Raw genomic sequence first — 27,841 nt, 5'->3', positions numbered from 1 at the left:
TTGTGTGCGTGGTCAGAGGACAACCTGCATGATCAGTTCTCTTTTGTTGCCACGTGGGTCCAATGGCTTAATGCCTTTACCAACTAAGTCATCTTTGCAGGCTAGTTTTTCTATTTTTTTTTTTTTTTTACACCGCCAAAGACATTTTGGAAAAACAAACAAACAAACTTGCCTTGTGAACCTCTGGAATGGTATTTAAGTCCTCAGAAAGTTTACTCGCAAAAGAACCATAAACACCATCATTCATGTAATACACGAAGGCTGGCTCATTACTCCCATTTTTTTCGACTGAAATTAAATAGCAAAGAGGAAGATTAATTTAAACCAAAACGAGTGCATCTTACTCAGCACATAGCAATTCTACTCTCTATACACCAATATCCCTTCCTTGGATTTGAAATTCTACCCTCCAGGAAAATAAACCAGGGAGGGTTCCGTGGAGAAAATGACTGGATATAGTCTGGAAAAACAATGGGCCCAGAATCTAGATGCACCAGAACCGAAAATGTACTAGGTCAATTGCTGGGGTTCATGTCAGCAATCCCAGCATCTCACACAGGCGAATTCTTAGCTACACAGACTTCCTAGCCAGCCTGTGCTTCAAGAGTAAGTACTGGTTTCTAAGAAAATAAAAGCAAAACCCAGATGGCTGGAGAGAGATGGCTCAGCAGCTGAGCGCATATGCTATTTGCTCTTCCAGAGGACCCAAAATTCAACTCCTATGACCCTTGAAAGGCAGTTCACAACTGACCATGACCTCCAGCGTCATCCAGGGGATCCCACACCTCTAGCCTCTTAGGCACACACACATGTGAGTAAAAAAAAAAAAAAAAAAACAGGGCTGTGAGATGGCTCAGTGGTTAAGGGCATTGCCTGCTCTTCCAAAGGTCCTGAGTTCAATTCCCAGCAACCACATGGTGGCTCACAACCATCTGTAAAGAGGCCTCGCACCCTCTTCTGGCCTTCAGGCATACAGACAGAATATTGTATACATAATAAATAAATAAATATTAAAAAAAATAAAATATCTTATAAAAAAAAAGAAAACAAACAAACAAACAAATACCACTAAACAAAAAAGCCAGTCATGTACCTGCCACCAAGCCCAAACATATTAGAACAAACCATATTAGAACAAACCATTAGCATACGCTTCCTAATGAGACACACAGAATATTCCAAAACTCTGGAATAAAGCCCACACCAAGATGAAGCATCAAAAAAACCAAACCAAACCAAAAAGATCTACCCTTCAAAAGTATCAGTAAAGAAATAAAAAAGAGAAAAAGCACATACAAAGCAGTCCTGAACTGAAATCTAACAAAGACACAAAGACAAAAGAAAAAAAGAATAATAGTGTGGGGGGGGGGAGCGAAGAGATGGCTCAGAGGTTAAGAGCATTGCCTGCTCTTCCAAAGGTCTTGAGTTCAATTCCCAGCAACCACATGGTGGCTCACAACCATCTGTAATGGGGTCTGCGGCCCTCTTCTGGCCTGCAGGCATACATGGCGGCAAAATACTGTATACATAACAAATAAATAAATAAATACTTAAAAGCAATAAATAAATAAATAAATAATAGTGGGGAAATAAATTTTTCTATGGACTAAAGATTATTCCATAGTGGAAAAAAAATGGTCTTATTAATGCAAACTGTATTCTACAATGACACAAAACAATTTTGTTGGTTTGACTTCAAGATGGATTTAAAGAACACTTTGGCCCTGTATCAAAATACAAGGCAGATTCTCCTTCTGAGACAGGAGGAGTGCACTGGAAATAACAACAAAACACTGGCTTTCAGGGTAAAAATCACATGGTGGAAGTTTTATTTAAAACATCAGATATAAACTTTGTAACTTACCTCCAGAGGAAAGTTTATCATTTTCAACAACTTTCTTAGCAATAATATTAACTGCAAGTGTAAACGCAGAAGACACATAGTAGCTTCCAGGCTCTGAAATTATCTGAATGCCAGATCCTTCTGGGAAGTAAACATCCAGCAGAGGACTGATAACATGATTAACCTATGGGTTTTAAATTACAGGCTTAAATTTCAATACTGGATCACAGAAGTCTAGCTCTTAACCAAGAAAACTAAGCAATTCCAATTGCAGAGCAAGCCTAGCCACATAGCAGGTATCTTCAATTAGGCAAGCTTTTACATCAGCTTTTTTTGGTAATAATTACAATAGCATTAATTAAATAAAAAAAAAACCCACATCAATTCTAATACTGTGTCTGACTGCTGGTAGAGGAATAAATTTCAATTCAGTTTCCAGACACTGCAGAATAAAGGCAGGAGTGATATGCACCTTGCTATTGCAGTCATGAAGCTGGAAGCTCATGCGACATTTAACACATAAAACACAACTCAAACAACATTTTCTGTGGGCTACAGTGTAGCGCAGTGGTGGCACACTTGCCTAGCTTGTGAGACTGAATCTGATGTCTAGTACATCATAAATCCAACAAGTAGGAGTCTACTTTGAGATTTGATGGGGTTCACAGAATTCCAGATTTAGAGTAGCTCGGTTACAACAGGCTTTAGGTAATGCTATTATAAAAATTCTGGTCCATGTACCCACCAATCATGTACAGCCAACCCCAGAAAGTTTACCTCTTCCAGCTGAATTTCAGTTCCTGTGAAGCCTCCACCAATGTCTAGCATGTTCATTGTAAAGCCAAATTCTCCCTAGAGACAAAAAACTTTCATGTTTCCAAATTATAATGCAAACAAATAAAAAATAACAAAAAAACCTCTTCTTCCTAGGTAGGTAAATATTTCTGACCTCTACCGTGATACCAATCGCTCCTGTGCTCTTATGGTTTTGTTTCTCTTTATGGCTGCACACTGATGGTCTTGCCTCAGTCTTCTGAGTACTCAAGCTACCAGCAGATTTCTGCTGTCAGACTCGGGAACAGATAAACCCTATCCGTATTGTCTCCTCATCCTTGCCTGTGCTCGCTTTATTCTTCAATCTTTTGTCCACTTAAACAATATGAAGTACTAATGTGTGGAACCTTTAATCTTTCCATTAATAAAATCAGGAAGCCAGATGTTGTAGTACAACGCTTTTAATTTCAGAAGCAGAGGCAGGCAGATCTCTGAGTTTGAGGCCAGTCTGGTCTACAGAGGACAGCCAGCGAAACCCTGTCTCAACCAAAAATATAATAAAATTCAAGTATGCAATCCTGAAGAAATGGCTCAATAATTAAGAGCACTTGTCATTATTTTAGAGAACCTGGGTTCAGTTCCCAGCTTAAAGCATCCTTAACACTAGTTCCAGGAGCTCCAACACCCTGTTCTGACCTCCATGGGCATCAGGCATGAACATGGTGCACATATATACATACAAGCAACATAAAACCTAAAAATTTTTTAAAAAATCATGTGAGCTGGGTGGTGGTGGCGCTCCCAGCACTCGGGAGGCAGAGCAGTAGATCTCTGAGAGTTCAAAGCCAGCCTGGTCTACAAGAGCTAGTTCCAGCACAGGCTCCAAAACTACAGAGAAACCCTGTTTTGAAAAAAAAAAAAAAAAGGAAAAAAAATCATGTGTATGCCATACTAATTTTAAACAGTAACTAATTCATACTAATTGAAAATGATTCTGAAATAACACCCTGGTTTAAAGATAATAATTCGAGAACTTACAGCCATGTCAAACACACACCGAGCATCAGAGAGAGCATGTACATATACTTGATATTCTTTGCAAGCACTTGAAACATGGAATCTGAAAGAAAAAAGGTAGCCATTTAAAGCAGCGTGGCTCTGAAGCAGTTCCTGCAATCCCTTTCAGTTATCACTAGGTAATGACACTGCTGCGCACATTTCATCTTTACCAAGTATCTGATACCAGAGACTCTAAGTACCCCATGCTATGACACTGTTTGGACAATATTATTTATATTATTTGTCTACAAGCAAAAGCATATTCTAATGAGTCAAGCATCACTCAGTGACCGCTGGCTAGCTGTTTTTGTTTGCTTTAATCTGACACAAACTAGATTTACCCAGGAAAGGAGAAACTCAAGTGAGGAACTGCCTCCTGCACCAGACTGGCATCCATTGCCTCTGGGTACAATTGTAAGCCCACTATGAATAATGACACTTCTATGGATAGTATAAGGCAGGCTGAGCAAGTCAAGGAGAGTGAGCCTGGTTTCTGCTTCAGTTCCTGCATCCAGGTTCCTACCTTAAGTTCCTACCTTGGCTTTCCCTGATGGACCTGTATGGCAAATACACCCATTTTCTCCAAGTTTTTATTATAGCAACAGAATGCTAACACAGAACAATCATACTTTGCTGTGGAATAAATAATCCTTTTGTGCACTGTAAAGATGAGTTGCTCTCATTAGGTTAATAAAGAGCTAAGTGGCCAAAGGCCAGGTAGAAAGAAGTTCAGCAGGAAAACCACACTGAGAATACTGGGATAATGGATGGCGTCCCCAGGAGGCACAGAGAGAAGAGGAACATGCCATAATGAAAAATGTACCACCACGTGGTAGGGCGTAAGTAAGAAATACAGGTTAACTTAAGATGTAAGAGCTAGTTAATAAGCCCAAGCTATCAGCCAAGCATTCATATCATAATAAGTCTCTGTGTGGTTATTTGGAAGCCATGGATCTAACTAAAGCATGGCTTCCTTTATGTATACAGAAAGTAACAAGCACCAATCAACTGACATTACAAACCTCCATCATTGAATACTGAGCCACCTGACTTCAGAGTTCTAGACCAGCACGGCTAGAGAGACTGTCCTAAACAAAGTAAAACCCAAAGAACAACCGACTTAAGTCTTGGTTTCCTCACACAAAAAAAAAATAAAGAGAAAGCTCATTTTTTCCCATTTTTGGTTTTTAAAGACAAGGTCTCTTATAGACAGACCTTAAACCTATAAGCCTTCTTCCACTCTCTCTAATTCCTGAATGCTGGGATTGTAGGTACCACTATACTTGATTTCAAAGTGTGACTTACTTAAGTGCCAGTGAGGGATTGAGAGAAAAATAAATCATTAGAAAAAGAAACAAAATGAAACCTACAACTTATAAGCTGAATGCCATTTTAACAAGCATTAGAATCAGGAGTAAATTCTTCACATTCAAATTAAAAGGCGATTTAGCTGGTGCTACATATATCAACGATCCTGACACTTGAGAAATTACAGCAGAATCTCATGTGTAGTCCAGAGCTACATAGTAAGGCTGCCTCAAAAAAAAAAAAAAAAAAAAAAAAACTAAAAAGAAAATCAGTAAAAGATAGTGAGATGGGATGTAGTGCAGCGATAAAGCCAAGGCTTGAGTTCAACACCTGGCACAGCAAAACCCAAGCCAACAGATTTCATTACCCTGTGCTAGCTTGTCACTTCAACAGGAGGAAGGAGATGTAACCTTACTAAACAGTATAGAAAAGACATGTTTAGCTGGTCAGTGGTAGTGCATGCCTTTAATCTCAGCACTCAAGGGACAAAGGCAGGCAGATTTTTGAGCTGAGGACAGCTGCATAGTTAGCTCCAAGACTACACAGAAGACCTTGTCTAAAAGAAGAATCAAAGAAAAGACATGTCTATTCTTTTCTGTACTGAAACAAAACAAACAAAGACATAAATACTCACTTAACCCCAATTATTTGGACATCAAGTTCCTTGGCACATTCCAAAAGATGCCTACAATTCTTCAGTGTAGTGCCAAACTTCATGTTACTATCTTCACCTCCAATATCATCCTCTGTTGCAATATGTAGTAAGACCCTAAGAGAAGGGGAAGATGATTGGGGCAGAGTTGGTTTACATCATCATCAGCATATGTGAAGCCTGAAGATTGTAGGAAGTGTGTTGATTATGTTGCCAGTGTTCCCAAATCCAGCGATGGATGGATGAATCAAGTGAACCTAATGAAAAACAATCCTGTATAGAGAAAAAACTAGCAATTAGGGCCTACAGCATGACGCTTGCACGGATGGGATTTTGGAAAATGCAGCAAGTTAAAACTCTGTTGTAGCGGCAAGATTGTCAGTTGGGCTCTGTAATGAAAGATGACATTACTTCCAAATGAAGTCATTCAGTTCATGAATCCACCAAAAAAGACTAAATTGAACAGCAATGCCATCAAGGTCTTTCAATAAAAATAGCAGGGGTTTTTTTGTTGTTGTTGTTTTGTTTTAATTATCAAAGTTTCCAGATTTTTCTAGCTAGCTAATCCTTAACAAATCTCTCAAACCCTAGGTTTCTAATGAAAAAAGCTAGGACATTTTAGTCACTGAATGCATATCCCAACACCATCCCTGATTCATATCTAGTGATTTCTTTTCAACCACTAACTACTAACAACTAAGACTTAGACTGACTAAATATTATCAGGAGTTAAATAATGATCAGATGCTAAAAAAGCTACAAATGCATAAATACTTTATGTAAAACTCTTCCCAAGGAGTTCTGATGAATGACTCCTGATCAGAAAGCAAGACTTGATAGAAGTTAATTATTTTCCTTACAGTTAGAATCAGCTGTCAAACAATGCATACACTAAGCCAAAGTCGTCTCCTAGAGATCACAGGGCATACCTTTTTCAGAAAAACAGGGTTTCTCTATAATTTTCCCCAAAGGCCTTTATCCAGAGGTTTTCAAGGTAATAAATGCCTGAACACCACTAAAGCCACCAACTTAGACCAGTGGTTAAGCTTCCTAATGCTGTGACCCTTTAATACAGTTTCATGTTGTAGCGATCCCCAACTATAAAATTAATTTCATTGCCTCTTCCTAACTGTAACTTTATTACTATTATGAATTTTAATGCACCCCCGTGAAAGGCTGTTTGACAACGCACTCCAAGGGGTCATGACCCACAGTCTGAGAACCACTGAGTTAGACAAACGATATATAAACTTTCAGGAACACACATAGCTATGGCCTTAATTTGATGACAACACCAAATTTTCTTCCATGAGCTAATAAGTCATATCCCAGAATGCTTCACTGTTTCTCAAGTCCATAAAAAAGGATCATAAAAAGTAGGCAGAACATAAAATGCTGTTAGCATTTTTCATAGATTCTAAATAAGGTGAAGTTACAATAGCTAGCACTGGCTCTGTCATTAACGCCCCCCTCTCTGGGGGACGAACTCTAACACTAATCAGTGACAACATTTTCAAGCACTTAGGTACACACTTACTTGGCATTTGGGTGATTCCTTGCAATTTTCTTTAATTCAATTTCATTGTCACATGTCATGATATTTATTCCAACTTTTGCTGCATACTTTATCTGAGACACTTGCTTACAAGGACTTGTGTAAATGATGTTTTCTGGAGATACACCCAATTCTTGCACTAGAGCCATTTCATTCTGTAAAAGATTTAACACTACCATTTATTTAACAGTAAATTTTAAATTACTTTAAGTACCATATCCTATTTCTCCTGCCAATGCTGAGGACTGAACTACATGCCTTCTAGACAGTTGGTTAAACCAATATGTCACAGAATTCACATAATGGCAATGCTTCCCTACCCTGTGTTTTTTAAAAAAACAAACAGGGCCAGACGGTGGTGCCACACGCCTTTAATCGCAGCTCTTGGGAGGCAGAGGCAGGCGATCTGTGAGTTTGAGGCCAGTCACGTCTACAAGAGATAGTTTCAAGATAGGCTCCAAAGCTACAGAGAAACCTCCAAAGCTACAGAGAAACCGTGTCTCAAAAAAACAAAAAACAAAACAACAACAACAATAAAACCCAAACCAAAACAGGACCAGTGAGATAGCTCAGCATACACGGGCACCTGTCACCAAGTCTGATTACCCAAGTTAAATCCCCTGAACCCACATAGAGAACAAAAGAACCTATCTCAAGAGTTGTCCTGACTCCCACGGGTGCACTGCGGGACCTGCAAACTCCCATACATAAACACAATCAAATCTAAAAACACAATGATTTAGTATATGTGTGCTTGTGGCAAGTAGAAGTGTCCACAGAAGCCAGATCCATTGGATTTCCTGGAACTAGGTAATTGTGGGATGCTGGGTGTTGGGGATCAAACTCAGGTTTCTCTGCAAAAGCACTATTAACCGCCATCTCCAGCCCCACAAAAATCTTTTAACAAGAACAATCTCATAGTTTACAAATATTTACTATTGTCAGAAGTATCTTAGAACAGGACTGGGGATGTAGCTCAGGTGTTATAGAGTGTTTGGTTAATTCACATGTATGAAGCCCTGGGTCTGATCCACAGAACCATATAAATTGGATGTGGCAGCCTATACATGTCCCTAGAACCTGGGAGGTTAAAGCAAGAGGAACAGAAATTCAAAGCCATCGTCAGTGACATAGGGAGTTTTAAGACAAGCTTGAACTACGGATCCTGTTTCAAAAGGAAAGTACAAAAAGACAAAGAGAAGACAGCCTAAGAATGAAGAAATTTTGTTTTGAAACAGGGTTTCACCCGCCCCCCCCCCCCCCCACGTTGGCTCAAACTCACTATGCTGCTAAGACCAGTCCTGAGAGTGATCTGTCTCAAAAATGCTGGGATTAAAGGAATCAAACATCACAGTCAGCTTAAAAACACTGCTATTCTTGAAGAGGACCTAGGTGTGAGTCCCAGCATTCACTATATGGAAGCTTACACTCTTCCAGAACTCTACTTCTAGGGAATCTAACACCCACTTCTAGCCTTTATCAGTACCAGGCAAGCAATGTGACACATAGAGACAAAAATATTATATAATAAAAAAACTTCCCTTTCATCAACATAGCTGAAAAATTAATAGGCTATTGTCTAATGTCCATGATGGTTTGAAAATAAAAGGAATGGCACTGTTAGGAGGTGTCACTGTGGAGGAGAGAGAGCTTTGAGGTCTCAAATATGCCCAAGCCACGCCCGGTGAGACAGCCAGCTTCCTACTGCATTCTGATCAAGAAATAGCAAGCACCATGTCTGCCTGCACACTGCCATGACCCACCATGGATTAAACCTCTGAACTCTCCGTAAGCCACCATAATTAAATGTTCTCCTAAGAGCTGCCGTGGTCATGGTGTCTCTTCACTCCAACAGAAACCCTTTAAATAGTTGTTTAAAAACCCAACATCAAACTTCTTACATTTGATCTACTGGTAAATGTAGCTAGCAGTCAGCAATTTTAAAATGATGCTATTGGTGGAAAGGAGAAACACTTACTTTGCTGGAACAAGCAAATCCAGTTCCAAGAGCTGCCAAGATCTCAAGTACAGCTGGAGTGGAGTTGCACTTCACTGTGTAAAATGGCTTTATCTGAGCCACCACATTCTGCCACTGACTGTGCTTCTTCACGATCTTCCCAAGATCCCCCACAAAAAAAGCATTTTTTCCTGTCTGTTAAGGATAAAGAGAAAAGGTTAAAAAAAAAAAAAACCACTGAAAAGATACCCACTGTATTTAATTAAGTAGTTAAGGGTACTTCATTAACTACTCCACGACATTAAATGTCAAACAGAACGGAAGTGGTGTTTCTTTCTACCTGACCTGAGAAAAGCAAGTAACTAATGTCATCAGATTTGATTAAGAGTCCCTAACAATAGGGTGAGAATGAATGGCCTTTGTTTTCAGGAGTTCCTAGCATCATCAAGTACCACTTCCCCTCAAGCACCCCATGACAAAAGACAAATAAGTGAATTTTGCTAGGAGACTTGGTCATATTTGTGAAGGTTCTCTCTCCCTCTCCTCTCCTCCCTCCCTCAAAATATTGGTTTTTCAAGACAGGGTTTCTCTGTGTTAACAGTCCTGGCTGTCCTGGAACTCACTCCATAGACCAGGCTAGCCTTGAGCTCAGAGCTGAGATTACAGGCATGTGCCACCATTGCCTGGCTGGTACTTTTACTGAAAACTAGAGCAACTTTAAAACTCTGTGTTCTCCAAGTTTGCTGAAATCTATCTTTCACAAAGGAACAAAATCCTGCTGGGTAGCAATGGCACATGCCTTTAATCCCAGCCCTCAGGAAGAAGAAGCAGTGAGTTCCAGGACAGCCAGGACTGTCCCACAGAGAAACCCTGTCTTGAAAACCCAAAACAAACAAACAAAGGTAACAAAACTTTGCCACACTATTCACATAAATAAATGGAAACAATCAAATGAAAACAAACAACTTCATGTGTTAATAAACAGGGTTTGTCGCAGTGCGCTGAGATAGTAGATCATAAACCACAGTAAGTGATCAAATTCTATCAACATACGCAGGCAAAAACGCATAAAAATAAAGCTGCAAAAATTAACTGGACCAAGTCATTTTATTAGACCAATGTCTGAGAAACACAATCAATAATCTGTTTTCAAGTTTGGAAACATGATCGCACACTTACCAGGGTATGTTCATAAACATAGTTATCAATAACATCTCCAAGGTTTGTTCCTTCATCCAACAGGCCAACGGAGTAGTTTGCATCGTCAATAAATCCTTTCATCTCAGCCGTATTCCACAAAGCCGAAAGTCATAAACCAGGAAAAACAAGAGACGGGCCACGAAGCCTATGTCGGGTCCTTAGAATATGCAACAAACTGTCAAAATAGAAGTTAGATCGAATTCCGCATTACTTCCATAATTAAGACGTGGTGTATTAAGAGTGAGTCACTAAAACTGCCAAGGGTTTAATTTTGTGAGGAGTCTGTGGCCCACTGGACCTTTAAAAGTAAATTAAACGAAGTACAGTGCCTGCTGGGTAAGCATCAGAGCCTGAAGCCTCATCTCCAACACCCATTGCAACGCCCACTACAATAACAGATGCAAGCAATCCTAAAGCTGGGGCAGCAGTCAATCTATTAAGGGGTAAGCTCTGTGTTTAGAAAGAGAGCTTATCTCAAAGACAAAAACGGGTAATGACTGAGTAAGATACCCAGTGTTGATATCTGATCCACACAACCACACATGTCTACACACAAAATAAGGCCAGATATACAGGCATATAATAAAAACAGCACTGTGAGGAGGAGACAGTAAAGATCAAGAGTTCAAGCGTAACGTTGGCTACTTAAATTCTTATCTCCCATTACCACAAAAATGCAGATAAAACATTTAAAGTAAGTTCAATACAACTTACTAAAAGGGCAGTCCCATAACATGTTATATGACCTAACAATGTAAAGTAAGTGTGGATACTTGTAGCCACCATGAGTTCCAGTACAGTCAAAGCTATGTAGAGACCCTGTCTCAAACAAAGATGCTTGTATTCTAATAAAATTCTAGACACTTGGGCTTGGTAGCTCATGTTAGTTATTCCAGCACTTGGGCGGCGAAGGTAAGAATGATTACCATGAGTTTCAGGCTAGCCTAGACTGTACAAACAATGAGACACTTTCACAAAAACTTGCACACGTAGGCAAAAGGAAAAATTACAGGTAAGGGACACCCTGAAGCTATCTAAGTTGCACCTTCAAGTTAAATGGTACTCTTACAGCTATGTAGGTCACTTATAAGGTGCATGTGACTTGGTAAAATTATTTAACAGGCACCAAACCCCGATTTTGAGTGATGTCATTTAGTAACTTCTCAAACAGTAGTTGTGACAAGCCCCCGCATTTAAGAGTTAACAGTAGCAGGATCCTAAAGTTCTTCCTCAACCACTTAAGTGAAGCCAGCCTAAGAGACCCTTGTCTAAATAATAAAACACACAACATATGTGTGTGTTTGTGTGTGCATGTACAATTGCTCTCTAAAACGGAACTGTCTAAAATGCAAAACTAACTCTAGGTCATAGCTGTGAGGCGGCACCCACCTATATTCTCAGCTCTTGAGAACCTGCTAGTCTGAGGCCAGGAAGGAGTACATAGTAGCTAGCAGAGATACATTAGATGTTGCTTTTTATTTTCATAAAACAGCCATAGTTGGTATAAGTCAGGTACTGTATATGAACCTTGCCATATTATATAGCCTAGGTTAGCCTCAATTTTAAGAAGGGTTTTCAGGATAAATCCTCTTCTGACTCAAACAAAAATAAACCTTTACTCTTTTTCTGGGTTCAGGAAAACAATTCTCCGGGGCTGCATACCCTGACAAGAGCTGGGACTTGTGTCCTTAGGTTACCACAGGAAATGACAGCACCAACACGGCGCACTAATTATGGACACTGAGCTGCCTCTGCCTGCTCTTGTCCCCCGGCCTACCTTCTACAGATGCACCTCCATACACACAGGCCCTTTCTACTGAGAAGGAATCAATCTTAGGTAGAATACCTGGACACCTTTGTTGATTTAAGGGTGATGACCTGCTTCCTGATGGCACTGAAAATGGTAACTATTTAAGAATTCAACAGAGAAACAGCACAAAGACCAAAGTCCAAGGGATCACTAATTACAATCACTAATGACAGTGTTTAAGTTTAATTTAGCATCAAGAATATGGAGAATTCAGTTAGGTGGCAGCGCACGCCTTTAACCCCAGCACTTGGGAGACAAAGGTGTAGGTGGATCTATGTGAGTTTGAGGCCAGCCTGGTCTACAGAGCAAGTTCTAGGACAGCCAGGGCTACACACAAGAGAAACCCTGTCTCAAAAAACAAAGAACAAACAAAAACAACAACAACAACAACAAAAACCCTGAAAAACAAATAACAAAAGAATCTGCTCTTCCAGAGGGCCCACATTCCCACTCACAAGTGTCTGTAACTCTAGCTCCAGGAGATCTGACACCTTCACACCAATTCATATAAAATAAAAATAAAAAGTTAATTAAAAAAAAAAGCTGGGTGGTAGCAGTGCATGCCTTTAATCCCAGCTCTCGGGAGACAGAGGCAGGAGGGGATCTCTGTGAGTTTGAGGCCAGCCTGGTCTACAAGAGTTAGTTCTAGGACCGGCTCCAAAGCTACAGAGAAACCCTGTCTCGGGAAGGGGGAAAAAAAAAAACCCAAACAACCTGAGACAAAACAAGACAGACTTGGACAGCCTTTCTCGGGTACTTGGTTCCTTCTGCTACTCCTCCACCCCCACTCCAGCGCCCCATTTTAGAGACCACCTTGCCCATTAACCTGAACACAGTTCATTCAATAGCTCCTAAGCAGTATCAGCTTTTTTTAACAATAAAATCAACTACTCACATTAATAAGCTGTACTATTAGTGAAATTTCATGACACAATTAACACTCAATTCAAAGTTGGAAGGCACTATAACATTCCTTTTCAAGACAACAACACTCCGTTCAATAAACAAACCTCCTGTGCTACGACAGAATTTATCTGTATAAGATGCGTGTTTCACAGTAGAGAGAGACCACAGCCTAGACATTCTCTAAAGGATGTTATACTAGGACTGGAATAAATCTGTTCATTGAGACTAGATATTTAGGCTAAGCACGGACTGTTTTAAACAGCGTAACTCCAGCTAGAAGATCAATTTTAGGGATATCATCAACCAAACACCAAAAGCAATGAAAAAGATGAGTGCCAAGGTAAATATTAGAAAGAGTAAGATAAGGAACTTCCAATGAAGTTTACATTACTTGGCTGTCAAACAGCCAGCTTCATATACTAGCCTCTCTCACACACACACACATCTTGGGCATAGGCTGCCTAAAACTGCTAAAAAGAAGGCGTGCTGACACCCCCTTAATCCTGACACTCAGGAGGCAGAGGCAACCCGATCTTATCAGTTCAAGGACAGCCCAATTACTCAGGGAAACCTTGTCTCAATAAAGTTAAAAAAAAAAAAATTCTGATTACCATACACCCAAAACCATAAAAACAAGTGTAAAATAAATGTGGCACTAATGTTATTTGATTTCCTTACACTGGAATCACAATAAAATCAATACTATAAAAAAACTTTATCTTCATTTTTGAGATTCCCACAAATTACGAGCCCAGACCAGAGTCTCAGGGATATAGTTCTAGCTAGGGAGTGATGGTGCATGCCTTTAATCATGTTACTTGGGAGACAGAGGCAGGGAGATCTCTGGGTTCAAAACCAGTCTGCTCTGAAGAGCAAGTTCTAGGACAGCCAGGGCTCCAGAGAAACCTTGCCTCAAAACAAAACACAAAACAAAAAGATACTAAGTAAATTAATAAATAAAGGTTCTGATTTTTGTTTTTGCAGCCTGGGATTAAACTCAGCGCCTTGCACATCCCTAGCCACACTGGAAGGTCTTAAGCTTAAGAGACGGTAATACAACAAATTCCCTGTCTAATTATCAAGTTCTTCTCCCAGGAGTCTGCAATGTAGCTCAGCTGAGAAGTCCCAGGCCTTGGTTTAACTTCCCAGCACAAAACAAACTGGGTGTGCTGAAGCACCTATAGGCCTAGCAGTGGTGGGGCCAAGGCAGGAGGACCAGAAGTTTAAGATCTTCCTCAGTTACATGATTTTAAGACCAGACTTGGCTACATGAAACCAGTCACAACAAAAATATTAATAAAGCAAATCTATCTTCTCCAATCTTAAAACTGTTAGAAGCCCTTATCACACAAGTAGGTAACTGACAAACTCAGCTATCAATTACTGTTAAGTTACATGTTAGGTCCAGAAAAACGGAAAGAATATGCTACACATAAATACCCCAGGACACCGACTTTTTAAGATACTCTGAAGTCAACAAGCACAAAAAGGTCCTTGAACTCGAGAGTGGGGGTGGGGTATGTATGTGTGGGACCAAAATAGAGGGCTTCTAGCATGTCTGAGGCTGGACAATCCCTGGCCCGGCACAAGCAGGGCATGGCAGCACACATCCATAATCTAGTACTGAGGAGAGAGGCAAGGCTGGAGTCTGAGTCATTGCTGGCTACATAGTGAAGTTGGACAACAGCCTGGGCAGTTAAAAAGGGACTAAAGAGAGTCTTGATACCCTCATCGTGTCTCTCCTATTCCTCCTCTACAGTATTTCACTGGAGCCCTAAAAAGCAGTATAGAGACTCCAGGAATGCTTTTCAGTTTTGAATTTTAAAAAACACCTGCAAGCATACAAACCCAAGCCCATGTGGAGGTCCCAGGACAACTCGAGGAGTCAGTTCTCTCTCCACATGAATTCTGGGAAATGAATTCAGGCTGTGAGGCTTGACTGCAGCAAGCAACTTTAGTTGCTAAGCAATTTTCTTTATTTTAGTAGAAATACTTTTAAACTCTACTCTCATAGAAGACAAATTTTTTTAAGTGTTTTTGTTTTTAAGAGGCATTAACAATGTTAAAGCCAGGTATGATAGACCACACCTTTAATCCCAGCACTCAGCAGAGGCAGGCAGATCTGTAAATTCAAGGCCAGCCTGAGGCAAGTAGAGACTGTCTAGAAAACCAAAGGCAAAAACAAGCAAAAGAGGAAAAAATAAAATAAAATAAATGTTCATGTGGTGATGGGAAGTGGGAATAGTTCATACCACGGGTCGGAAAGTACAAGTTAATCCTCCCCAAAAAGCTGTCTTCTAAACCTTCCCATTCTTTTCACAAGAATAAACTTGCTGGGTGTGCTGGTCTGAGACAGGAAGGTTAAACTGAGTGAGCAGAGGGCACAACAGGACCCAGAAGCCCAGAGCAGTTACTAGGAAACATTCTCGAGTCACTACCACGCTGAAAGCTATCTAGCAACTAAAACTTTTATTAAAGTCTGATTGAATAAAAGCTCATTTAGTGTTGCTGAAATCACAGTACTACTTTTGTAAATAATTTCCTTTGGACTCACTTCTGAAAAAAAAAAAAAACTATGTCTTATTTCCACCTGTGTGTTGGTGTTTTGAGAATACACTTTCCACGAAGAAGCTGCCAAAAGAAACAATGGCTCCGAGAACCACACTGCTCCCTGGAGTCTGACATGAGGTGACCGAGTCCTCATGCTCACTTTCAAAAGTGAAGGTTGTGGCAGCTGGGCACTTGCCGTGTTACACACCTGCTACAAAGGCTTCTATGGTTGATTGCACTTCAGAAGAAACTGATACATCTTTCATATAATCACAAGATAATTCTGGCAGCAACAGCCCACTTGACACCAGGCTGGATGAATATGAGTCTTGGGTTTCTGAAGTGAAGACCTCCCTGGAAGTAGAACAGGGAGAGCTGAAAGGTTGAGAGTATTGTTTGGCAGACACCTAATCAGGAAGCTTGACCTTACTAAAGGCCAACCACTTCTCAGCAGGACCTTTACTCACTCAAATGGAAACAATGTCTCTGAAATGTAAACTGCTACAGTTGCTGTACAGTGGCTAACTGCAGCCATTTCTATTTTTCTTCACGTAAGCACTAAACAGCTCAACTTTAAAAATAACAAGGGTGTCTAAGCCCCTCCCTGCATTCCACCTGCAACAGAGCATGTTACTTACCACACAAGGTAACTCTGGAAGAAACCTGTCTAAAAACTACTAGGAGAGGCCTCTACAGGATGACTGGCACTATAACCTTCAGGAGGAGAAAAAGCACCAGGAAGCTACATACTAAAGAAGGTAGCCAAGAAGCTCCCGTGGGAGATAAAAGTTCACAGTACTTTTGTGATTGACAGACCGAAAACAACCTGCATGGGGTACTCATGAGATCCAGAACAGGGTTTGCCCTCAACAAACAGTAACTGGAAAGCTAATAATGACAATAAAAACAATTTTCCAGGGATGAAACAATTCACTATGCCTAGACAGAAAACATTTCCACAAAGAGTTATATTAAAAGAGAACAAGAAAGAGCAGGAGATATGAGGGAAGAAAGGACTAAGGAAATGAGACCAACTTACTTCAAATTCTAAGATAACTCACAATAAACATTAAAAAATCTTTTTTAAAAATTTTATTTTGCCAGGACTGGCAGTGAACACCTTGATCTCAATACTTGGAGGACAGGGGAAGGTAGGCTCTCTTCAAGGTCAATCTGGTCTTCATTTTTTTTTAAAACTGTGTGTCCATGTTTTATTTGTATGCACACATGAGCATATGCCTATGAAAACCATTGGACCCTGGAGCTGGAGACGCACACTGATATAAAAGCTATCTCACACAGTTGCTGGAATCTAATTCACATTCCCTGAAAACAGCACTAAGTGCTGTAACCACGGAGCAATACCTCCAGTTGCCCTCGTCCCCCTTTTTTGGATTCATTTTAAGCTATGTATATATGTCTCTGTGCATATGAACAATGGTATCTAGGAAGGCTAGAGAGAACTGGAATGCCCCGGAGCTGGAGTTACAGGTCGTTGTGAACTACCAGCCACAGGTGCTTTCTGGAAACCGAAATTGGGTTCTCTGCAAAAGCTCTAAATTGCTGAGCCATCTCCCAAGCTTCAAATAATAAAATACCTTAATGATAAAATAATGGAATTTTAGAGTCATGTTATACTTATACATGTAGAATTGCTGCTTAAATGTATGCTACTTTATAGTATGGTACAAGTGACACTATCCTGAGTGTGGTAAACTAGACAAGACGTTCATCAGTCTAGGGGCACATAACTACAACTATTAAGATTTTGAGTGGCAAGTAGTTTAAATCTTTTACTTGTTTTCCCATTATGTACTAACATATACATAAGGGATATGTCCAACTCAGAGCTCTTCGGGAGTTATTAGGACAAAACTGTTCAGTCAGAAGACTATTTCAGGACTATTATGGTGTTCATGTCCAACATAGCAAAAAATACCAACCTACTTTTGTTCACACCAAATTTAACATGTTAATTATGCTGCACTAGACTACAAGCTAAGAAAATACAGAGAGCCAGATATAGTGGCACACAACTTTAATCCAGTACCAGGAGGCAGAAGCAGGTGGATCTCTGAGAGTTTGAGTACACAGGACATACATACAGAGACGTCTCAAAACGGCAAACAAAAAGCAAAAAAGGAAAACACCCATTTTAATTCTACTCATCATTGAGTGTGCACATGCCACCATGGACGCTGGAGAGCCAGTTTGTTTCCTCCACCTTATATGGCTTCCAGGGATTGAACTCACACTACCAGGCTTGCTTTGCTTCTCAGTGGCAAGGACCCTTGTCAACTAAGCCATTCAGTGCACCAGCCCAAAATTATACTTATTATAATGCCTTTCTTTCTTTCTTTCCTTTCTTTCTTTCTTCATTCATTCATTCATTCATTCATTCATTCAGTATACACTATTCTGCCTGCAGGTCAGAAGAGGGCACCAGATCTCATTACAAATGGTTGTGAGCCACCGTGTGGTTGCCAGGAATTGAACTCAGGACCTTTGGAAGAGCAGGCAATGCTCTTAACCGCTGAGCCATCTCTCCAGACCCCTTATTATAATTCTTTACAAACTGAGTGAGATCTCTGCAATAATCATTACATCTTGCTCAGCAAGAACTAAAAATTTAATTTACAACATACAGTCAATACTAGTTTCAGTCTACATGACCATAGTCATACGATGCCACATCTTAACAATGTTTAACTAAAAAACCCAACTAGAATATATAAGAATATACAACCTCACACCCTTACAAGCCAGAAAAACCTGAGGGAGTATCCATTGAGTCTGAGTGTGATAATCACATCAGTGTTAGCAGTCGGTTAAGTCTATTAATGGTGCTCCATTCATAGTAATTATCCTGGAGTTCTAGAACAGCAGGCAATACAGAGTGTTCCAAAAGCTAAAAAGTAATACCATTCCACAACATGTCCTCAAAAGACACGTAAGACTACTCCTGCCATAAAGTAACAGTATTTATTATCAGAGAAAAAGCCAAAATTCTGCTTCTGGCTCGATTTGGTGGCACATGCCTACAGGTGGATCTCTGAGAGTTTGGGGCCAGTTTGATCTATATGGCAAGTTCCAGGCTAGTCAGGATTACATATAGAAACTCTCAAAAACAAGACAAAGGAAACCCGCTTCAATTAGCATGCTAACAAATTGCAAACATTAGCATCGATGACCCCGAAATATTATTCCTATAAGGTTAACTGGAAAATGGTCATCTCAAAACAGCCAATTTATCTAGCCTTTACATTTTCAAAGCTTTTCAAACATTTTCAAATCTTTCTTCGAACATAATGCCTTATTTTTTTAATAATTTTTAATCACTGATTAATCGCTCAAAAATTTTTTTTGTAGAGGTAATCAGGAGAAAACCCAAAAACAAGATCAGCTCAGTAAAAAGTATGGTGAAGCACTGGTAGTCATCATTAATTCCTCCATCTAACTATCCTCCTCTGAGAACCGCTCAAGCCCCTGAAAGGAGTCTGATAGATTATGAGGTACATGCCTGTCATTCCAGCACTTAGGCTATAATCTGAAGTTCAAAAATCAGCCTTTTGGGGGGCTGCAGGCTACGGAGACTGACGTACTGTGTGAGAATATCTAGTTTTCATATACTTAATGAAATAAACTAGCTTAAAATTGATGGCTGACTCAAAACCTTATCATGAAGCCAGGTATGATGATATAAGCCTATAATTCTAATACTTAGAGGAGTTTGAAGCAGGAGTCAGTAATTTCCAGGCAAGCCTTGGGTATAATAGCGGTACACCCCCTCCCTCCCAAACACACACACCCCAAACACACAAAAGGTCAGGGAGAAGAGAAAACCCATCCTGATGCCCAATCATGGCGTCTATAATACCTGCACAAAAGATCCCAATGGAGACAGCTCAGATACATTTCTTACAGTCACATATTTAGCAATGTTATGAGGTATTTCCAGGAAACCAGTGTTTTAAGTTCTCCCAATAGTTTCCCGATATTTTGTGGCTCCCCAGAAGATTCATCCCAGGATCCCAGTGTTCAGTGACACAAATTATCATACACAAAGACACTGTACTTCTGAGAGGTACCATGTTTGTTATTCTAGTGAAACCCTTGAAACAATGTCTTTCCGAACTTATTAACTTGTCAAATTTCAGCAGTCATGTAGTACATGTTAGATATTATGTATCAGCTTACAAGAGAACAACTCTCTGTATTTCTACAGTAAAATTCACGAACATTAACACTAAATAAACAATAAAAATTGCTTCAAGTCAGCACAAATTCAGGTCAAGTTTTTCTCCCAAATTAGTTGGCTATCCAGATGGTGTGGCACTTGCAGCAAGCCTGACACCTATGTTCAATTCTCAGGACCACATGGGGGAAGGTGAGAATCAGCCCCTACAGGTTCGTCTGTCTGTGGCACATGTCCAGATATATACATACACACATACCTCAATAAACAAATTTAAGTATTTTTAAAAGGATAAAGAACAGACGCTATACAGTGCCCTCTAACTTTCACACATACCATCTGTACATCCTATTCTACAATCTGTTAAATCTTCTCAAGAACAGGTACTTGCCAGGCAAGCCTGGAAACCTGAGTGATTCCCAGGGTGGAGAGAAGAGTGAGGTCAGTTGTCCACTGACTGTAAATGTGCAACAGCACGTGCACCCCCCCCCCAACACCCACCACAAAATGTAAATATGAATAAATGATCTTTTAAAATTCCAACTGATCAAAAGAAAAAGTGGCAATCAGATCCACTTCAAAAGACATATATTTTCTACTGTTGAGATAAGCTCTTACTGTTATGGAAGACCTTGAGCCTCCAAACATTCTGCACCAAGTATCTTGGTGCCAAAAGATACTTAAAAATAAACCAATTTAAGCCAGGTGTGGTGGCACACGCCATTAATCTCAGCACTCAAGAGGCAGAGGTTAAGTGGATTTCTGTGAGTTGGAGACCAGCCTGGTCTCCAGGACAGCCAGGGATGTTAGAGAAACCCTGTCTCAAAAAAAACACGAAGCAAAATAACCTTGGGAGAACATTTTGATAATATTATTTGATAATAAATCAAAAGCAGACCAGATTAAAATTAATAGAAATTAAAAATGTGGCTTGGAAATAATTTGGTAGCAAGCATGCTATTAAGTAGCAAACAAACCACTAAACAATGCAGATTGTTGCTTCAGGTTGTTGAATTTTCACAATTATTATTACCCATACCAATATAAGGAATACATAAATAAAAGAAAAATTAATGTGCCTACTTAGAACCAAAAGAACTAGTCTAAGCAAGGTTTGGTGACACAGGCCTGTAATCCTAACAGTGGCGAGGTTAAGGCAAATGAGTCTAAAATTATTATGAATGAGTCAGAATCTTATGTAGTCCAGACAAGCCACAAGTTCCTGATCAACTCTCTACCTTCCAAATTCTCAGACTGTAAGTGTGTTCTAGAACTATACTTAGAACTAAGTAGTATAGCTCTAGAACATTTTCATTCAATCTATTTTCCCAAATTTACTTTATAATGAAAATAAAGAAGCAATGCTTTAAGCTGGGCAGTGGAGGTGCATGCCTTTAATCCCAGCACTTTGGAGGAAGAACTTTGGAAGTTCGAGGCCAACCTGATCTACAGGAGGAAGTTGCAAGACAGGCTCCAAAGCTACAGAAAAATCCTGACTCCAAAAAGTCAAAAAAGAAACACTGCTTTGACCTTAGTTTCCCTGAAATTTTTCTCTTTTTTCAAAGAAATACTTTATTGACTACACTGCAAGGAGTAATGAGCTAGGCAATTGCTCGAAAACTGCCCCTCCTGAGATCTTTCTAGTGCTGTTTCTGCTCATGTAAGACCTATCTCAGTTTCAAAAACCAAATTTCAATTCCATAAAATCTAGGGCATTAATTATCTGTATGTGTGGGTCACTGTGTGTACACAATTTACCAGAGGTAAACGTCAAGTGTTATTCCAACAGAACCTCTCATGGAACCTGGGGCTTATCAACTAGGCCTGTCCTGTCTGGCTGACTGGTCAGTGAGCCCCAGTACTAGATTACAGGTGTGGACCAGCTGGGTATGTTAGGGTACACCCTCAATCAGAGCACTCAGGAAGCAGAGGCAGGTGGATCTCTGTGAGCACAAATCCAGCTTGGTCTATTTAGTGAGCTGTAGGCCAGTCAGGGCTACACAGTGAAAAAACACCTTAAAAAAAAAAAAAAGAGTTAAGACAGATAAATGAATTTCTCAAATTTAAGCCAGTTTACTGAGAAATTACATTTTATACAATGGCTCAAGTCTTAAAATAATCCACACATACAAAATTAAGTAGCTAAAAAATAACCTTGGCTATCTCAAATGAGGCATGTGGGGACTCTCAGGCATCATCTTTTAGAAAAGGCTCCTATACCATTAGTTTTCTACAAACTTAGAAGAAACCATCTTATGAATGAAAAACTCTTCAAAAAACAAAACAACTTTGACTGGCAGAATGACCATTACTAGGAAGACATGAACTAAAACTGCTTTCATACCCATCTCAAGCTCTAAGACACAGCTTTCCCATGGGGGATGGCAGCAGAATCCTGACAAGACGGCCCAGGTAAATCTGAGCCCTGGAACACACCTGGTAGAAGGAGAACACTAAGTCCTACAAGCTGTCCCCTCATGTCTCATATACTCTTCTGGCTCACGTGCTGGCAGGCATGCACGCACGCGCGTGCGCGCGCGCGCACACACACACACACACACACACACACTAAAGGGAGTGCTTTACTAACATGTCTTTGATACCAGCAACTGTTACTCAGGCAGCACATGTGTACAGGAAGCCCTGGATTCAGCCAATACTCATACTTGCTAAGAAAATGATTGAATATGATAAATCCTAAAGTCAAAATCCACTTTGCAAATTATAGTAAAATCAAGACTAGTACAATTCCAAAACATATTTTCAACTTTTTACTTGTGTGGATGTATATGTATGTACATGTGCACCTCTATGTATAAGTATGTGCACAGGTATGAAACTATGTATGAGTATGTGCACAGGTATGAATCTACACAGGTATGAATCTATGTATGAGTACGTGCACAGGTATGAATCTACACAGGTATGAATCTATGTATGAGTACGTGCACAGGTATGATGGGGCCAGGAGGCCAAAATGGGAAGACAGACCCTCTGAAGCTGGAGTTACAGGCTGCTGTGAGCATCCTAACCACTCCAGACCCCAGCACAATTTCCTAATACACTAAATATAGTAGTATTATTTATTATTTATTCAAGAAAATGCTACAATGATCCTATCATTGGTAAACAATGCACACAGCCTTACCAGCCACACCTGGAAGTAATCTCTAACTTAAGTTTGTAAAGTCCCAAGAAGTAGAGATAATTTCAAATTCTGAAAAATACTGAAGTAATATTTCAATTTTATTAAGGTCTCCTCAGGTGTGAAGATACTCACATGGACAAGTTAGGAGATGGAACCCCCCTATCATCAGCTAGGTTCCCAAGGTGGCTCAGCGTTGAAGTCGAACTGCTCTCTATACAGCACTTCTCCTAGGCCTTCTGGGTAGTTGTATACTCGGTCAGAAAGTTCGCCCTAGAGAAATAAAGAAAAGTAGAAAGTTCTGTTTTAAAAATTAGGTTGCGCTTCACACAGGTTAATTTAAGTGACTTAACAGATGAAGTTTTAGTTTATTTAGTAGTGCTCTATTAAAGTGGCATTCCAGCTGTGCACGACACCGTGTAACTGTGATTCCCAAACTCAGCAGGCTAAACAGGTTGACAACTTTGAGTTCAAGGCCATCCTAGGTTACACAAGGTCTGTCTAAATGACTTTAAATGCGTAATGTTCTAGCACAGTATCGAAACTATCTGGAATACCTTTTAGGTTAAGTTCAAATTATCCTTTGCTACAAATCCCCACTACAATACTAAAAAGCTTTATGAATGGAGGAGGACAAGGTGGTATACACCTGTGATCCCAGCAGCTGTGGAGGCAAAGGGACCAGGAACCAGGAGTTCAAGGTCATCCATTATCAAAAACAAGAGCCTGTTTTTTTTGTTTGTTTTTTTTTTTTTTTGAGGCTGTCTCAAAAAAAAAAAAAAGTAACTTGAAAAGCCCTGGGCAAGTTTTCCTCCTCATATATCCTTCTAGATCCATTTTATTATCCCCAGAAGTAAATGAATGCGAAGCTTGGCACACCAGCTTTAGAAAGTCACCCCAATAACTGACTGGATGGTGTTAAGATTTAGAGGTGCTATACACACCTAAAATCAGAAACATTCTGATTCTTCAAACACCTCATCTTAAAACAACTAAATCATGCTGGGAATCGGGTAATTCTTAGCTACCCTAAGGAATGGAACAGTTACCCTAGATGAGACGTTGTTGTCTTCATATCTTACTCACAGCCATGCTGAGGCTCATGGCAACCCAAGACAAACACTCAGAGACACTGGACAGCAAACTTAGCCTTGGCAACATAACATAGCTACCAAAGACAATTTAATAGATAACAAAAGTGGCCGGGCTGTGGTGGTACATGCCTTTAATCCCAGCACTTGGGAGGCAGAGGCAGACAGAGCTCTGTAAGTTTGAGGCCAGCCTGGTCTATAAGAGCTAGTTCCAGGACAGGCTCCAAAGCTACAGAGAAACCCTGTCTTAAAAAACCAAAAATAAAAAATAAAATGAAATAAAAGACACCAAGAGTGGAACCCAGGGTAAGATGGACATTACATACAGGATAAACGCACATGCTTATCTGGAAGGAGAAGGCATAAAGAATGGTGAGTGAAATGTGGATGAAAGCAGGACTGGAAAACAAATTACTAGCCAGGCTGTGGTGGCTCATGCCTTTAATCTCAGCCCTCAAAAGACAGAGGCAGGCTGAGTTCCACCTAACCCTGAGTTCTAGGATAGCTGGGGCAACGCAGAGAAATCCTGTCTTGGAAAGCCAAAATGGAGGAGGAAAGAAAAACACCCGACTATCATTTATAATGATTTGTGTAAATTACGGAGGTAGAAATGAGCTGAGGCCACGTTGCCTTAGGCTGGCCCTGGAACTCTTGTGGAACCAAAGGTGACACTGAATCCTCACCCTTCCGCCTCCTTTCCCAAGCACTGAGACTAAAAATGGACGGCAGGTAGGATCACAGGTGTGCACCTACTCACTGGGGTACAGGCCGACAGGACATCAAGAGCTTTTGAGTCTACTTGACCAACTAAGATACAAATCCAGACTCGCCTTGGTTTTGTTTTTTTTTTTTTGTTTTTTTTTTTTTTTGACACAGAGTTTCTCTGTGTAATAACCCTGGCTGTCCTGGAACTCACTTTGTAGACCAGGCTGGCTTCAAACTCAAGAGATCCCTTCCTCTGCCTCCCAAGTTCTGGGATTAAAGTTGTCAGCCTACCTTGTCCTTTTTGACACTACTCAAAATTGTTTTTCTCTTGGCATGTTTACAAATGTTACTATTATTTTTGCAACTTTTCCAAAAAATGGTTTATTTTTAATTTACACAATTCGGGTACAACCTATTGATTAATATACAAAAACATGCTAATTAAAAGTCTTTTACACAAAAGAATGTGTTTCAATTGATTCCATTTAAGTTCTTTGATTTAAAAACAAAATAACAACAAAATGGAAGACCAGATAGGCCTCCACAGAAACAGTTAAGGAAAAAGCTCTGGAGTTTTAGCAATGTTCTATATTTTGACAGTTTAGATTATAGAGCTTTCTCCCCTCTTTGGACACAGGATTTTGCTATTATGTGGCCCAGGGTGGCTTCAAAAACTTCCTCGAGAGCCGGGCGGTGGTGGCACACGGCTTTAATCCCAGCACTTGGGAGGCAGAGGCAGGCGGATCTCTGTGAGTTCAAGGCCAGCCTGGTCTACAAGAGCTAGTGCCAGGACAGGCTCCAAAGCTACAGAGAAACCCTGTCTCGAAAAAAACCAAAAAAAAAAAAAAACAAAAAACTTCCTCGATCTGCAGGTACAACCCTCTGTATCACTTCTTTGTTAAAACTCAAACAGAAGCCAGACTTATTTAAACCTGTAATCCCAGCACCAGGCTGAGGGGGGAGAGGTAAATTCGAGCTCAGTCTGCTCTACAAAAGTGAACCCTGTCTCAAAGAACAAAAAAAATTACACAGAACAAGATATGAAAATTTTATTGCCAATTTTTAAAAATCAGAGCTGTATTTAATATATGGAAATACTAAAGCTGCAACAGAGATCAGTAAAACTGTTGGACAGTAAGACAAGCACTGCCCAATGTTAGCTGGGGGTCGAAGTTGGACTTGCCACTCTCATTTCTTTGTTAAGAATCCTATTAAAACCCTGGGAGAGAAATAAATTGATTATTTGATTATAAATTGATTATTATCTCCAATTTTATTTCAACATTCTTTCCTACTTAACGTGAACGCCTCAGGCCTTATTGGCATGGCCAGTACAAGCATGTTCTCGTGTGTCAGACCTATTTCTGCCAGGCTAGTTCACAGTCCACATAATCCTTAGCTGAGCACTCAGGAAGGGGAAAGAGTTAATCAGTTCCCACCCAGACTGAGCAGTAAAACATATCAGAACACGGAACAACCTAACATATCCACCACAAGATTCAAACACCCCGAGGCTGGAAACGGTGTCCCCGGCAGCTTCGTTTCTTAGGCAGGACACGCGTTCAAAATAAATGACACGGTTAAAACCCGTCTTGGTCATCACTAACTGCCGGCAGCGAACGTTGTACTTGATAAGCCGCATCCACCTACCCTTCGCCCTCTTTCTGCCCCGCGATCACGGCGAGGACCCGAAAACGAAGCCATGGTGACTAATCTCCAGGCTCCAGGAGGTGACTGGGGTAAGTGAAAGCCACCGGACCCAATCAGGAGAGCCGCAGGGGCGGGGCAGCAGCGCCGAGGTTTCCAGAAGGGGCCAAAGGCCTACCCGCTCGCTACTTGACACCCGGGCTTCCCCGCCGCCGGGCCCCGAGTGAGGTCAACTTTCCTCCAGCAGAGGGGGACCGCGCTCTCCGCACCCCCCCACCTCACCCTCCGCCCGCAAGAATCCAGCCTCCTCCCAGCTGTCACCAGATGCCGGCTCGAGGCCCGCCCCGCTCCATTCATAACCCGGCGCCCCGGCCGCCGCAGCCCATCGCCTAGCCGGGCCACTCGGCGTCATGGCCCCCGCGGCGGGCGCGGAGACCCGGACGGGGAGGTGGGGAAGCGGCGGGACCCTGACCCCTCGGGGCTTCGCCGCTGGGCCCCCTCCCCGGAAATAGCAATGCACCACGGGAGTGGGGTGGGGGCCCGCATGCCGCCGGGCGGGGACGGCGACCCCTCCCCGAGCGCAGGCCCCACGCGCACACGCCCCCTCGCCCAACCGCGGCGGCTGCCGGCGGCCGCCCAGATGGCCAGGTGTCCGGCCCCACCGCCGGAGCTCTACCCGGGCCGCCGCCACACACGCCGGCGGCCGCCATGTTCGAGGCCGCCGGCTGCGGGGCAGGCACTGTGGGGGGGGGGGGGGGGACGACGGGACAGCCGGGAGGCGGCGTGGCCCGACCCTCCCGGCCTCCCTCCCTCCCTCGGTCCGGTACTCACGTGAGATAACGGCCCAAAGAGTCGGGTAAAGCGTCTTCTCTTTTTCGGCGGAATTTTTAAAGAGGGATGTGGTTACCTTGAGCAGAAATACCCAAGGCGGCCTGGGCCATAGGCTGCGGGGACGACGTGGGGGGAAACGCGCGGCACCGACACCAGCTGAGCAGCAGCGGCGGCGGCAGCCGAACGGGAGAAAAGGGAGCGGCGCGAGAGGGGGGGAAAAAAAGGAGGAAAGGCGCGAACTGCGTAGGGCGGGGAGAGAGGATTCAGCCTCGTCACACCGCAGAGCAGCAGAGCGAGAAGGATGAGGAGAGCGGAGCAGGCGACAACCCGGGGAAGAGAGACAGAGAGAAAGAGAGACGGAAGCACCGCAGCCGAGAGTTCAGCCAGAGAGTGTGGGAAGGCGGCGCCGGAGATGCCAGTATTTATAGTCAGGGGCGGGGCCTGCCTACGTCACAGACGGCCGGGCCGCGGCGCGCGCGGGGCACGGCCAGCCGCCGCCGGGGACTGTGGGAGGGGCGGAAGAGGAAGGCTCGCCTGGCGCAGTTTACGGGACCGAAGGGCGGGGACCGCCGGGGCCTGGCAGGTGCTGGCCCGCCGGTCGCTTCCCGCCCTC

The 27,841-nt window shown here is 41.7% G+C and overlaps 1 protein-coding gene across 2 annotated transcripts in view; it reads right to left on the bottom strand.

Annotated features, from left to right (window-relative positions):
• Positions 1 to 27,635, bottom strand: part of Azin1 (antizyme inhibitor 1) — a 29,954-nt gene extending 2,319 nt beyond the window's left edge. Inside the window, exons 1-11 of one of the 2 annotated variants that reach the window (XM_041637590.1) lie at positions 27,229 to 27,635; positions 23,090 to 23,227; positions 15,823 to 15,968; positions 10,328 to 10,523; positions 9,170 to 9,343; positions 7,174 to 7,346; positions 5,619 to 5,753; positions 3,656 to 3,737; positions 2,621 to 2,695; positions 1,865 to 2,027; positions 173 to 288 (exon numbers count right to left, since the gene is read on the bottom strand). In XM_041637590.1, coding sequence (XP_041493524.1) covers positions 173 to 288; positions 1,865 to 2,027; positions 2,621 to 2,695; positions 3,656 to 3,737; positions 5,619 to 5,753; positions 7,174 to 7,346; positions 9,170 to 9,343; positions 10,328 to 10,429 — 1,020 coding nt within the window. In that variant the 5' untranslated portion in view covers positions 10,430 to 10,523; positions 15,823 to 15,968; positions 23,090 to 23,227; positions 27,229 to 27,635. The remainder of the gene's footprint in view (positions 1 to 172; positions 289 to 1,864; positions 2,028 to 2,620; positions 2,696 to 3,655; positions 3,738 to 5,618; positions 5,754 to 7,173; positions 7,347 to 9,169; positions 9,344 to 10,327; positions 10,524 to 15,822; positions 15,969 to 23,089; positions 23,228 to 27,228) is intronic. The other variant, XM_041637589.1, reaches the window with a different exon arrangement.
• Between the last annotated feature and the right edge of the window lie 206 nt (positions 27,636 to 27,841).

Source organism: Microtus oregoni, unplaced genomic scaffold, assembly GCF_018167655.1.
Source record: "Microtus oregoni isolate MIOR12 unplaced genomic scaffold, Mior012 000053F_ref0000044, whole genome shotgun sequence".
Taxonomy (NCBI): domain Eukaryota; kingdom Metazoa; phylum Chordata; class Mammalia; order Rodentia; family Cricetidae; genus Microtus; species Microtus oregoni.
The sequence above is the reverse complement of the archived record's forward strand: the minus strand, read 5'-3'. Positions and strand labels throughout refer to the sequence as shown.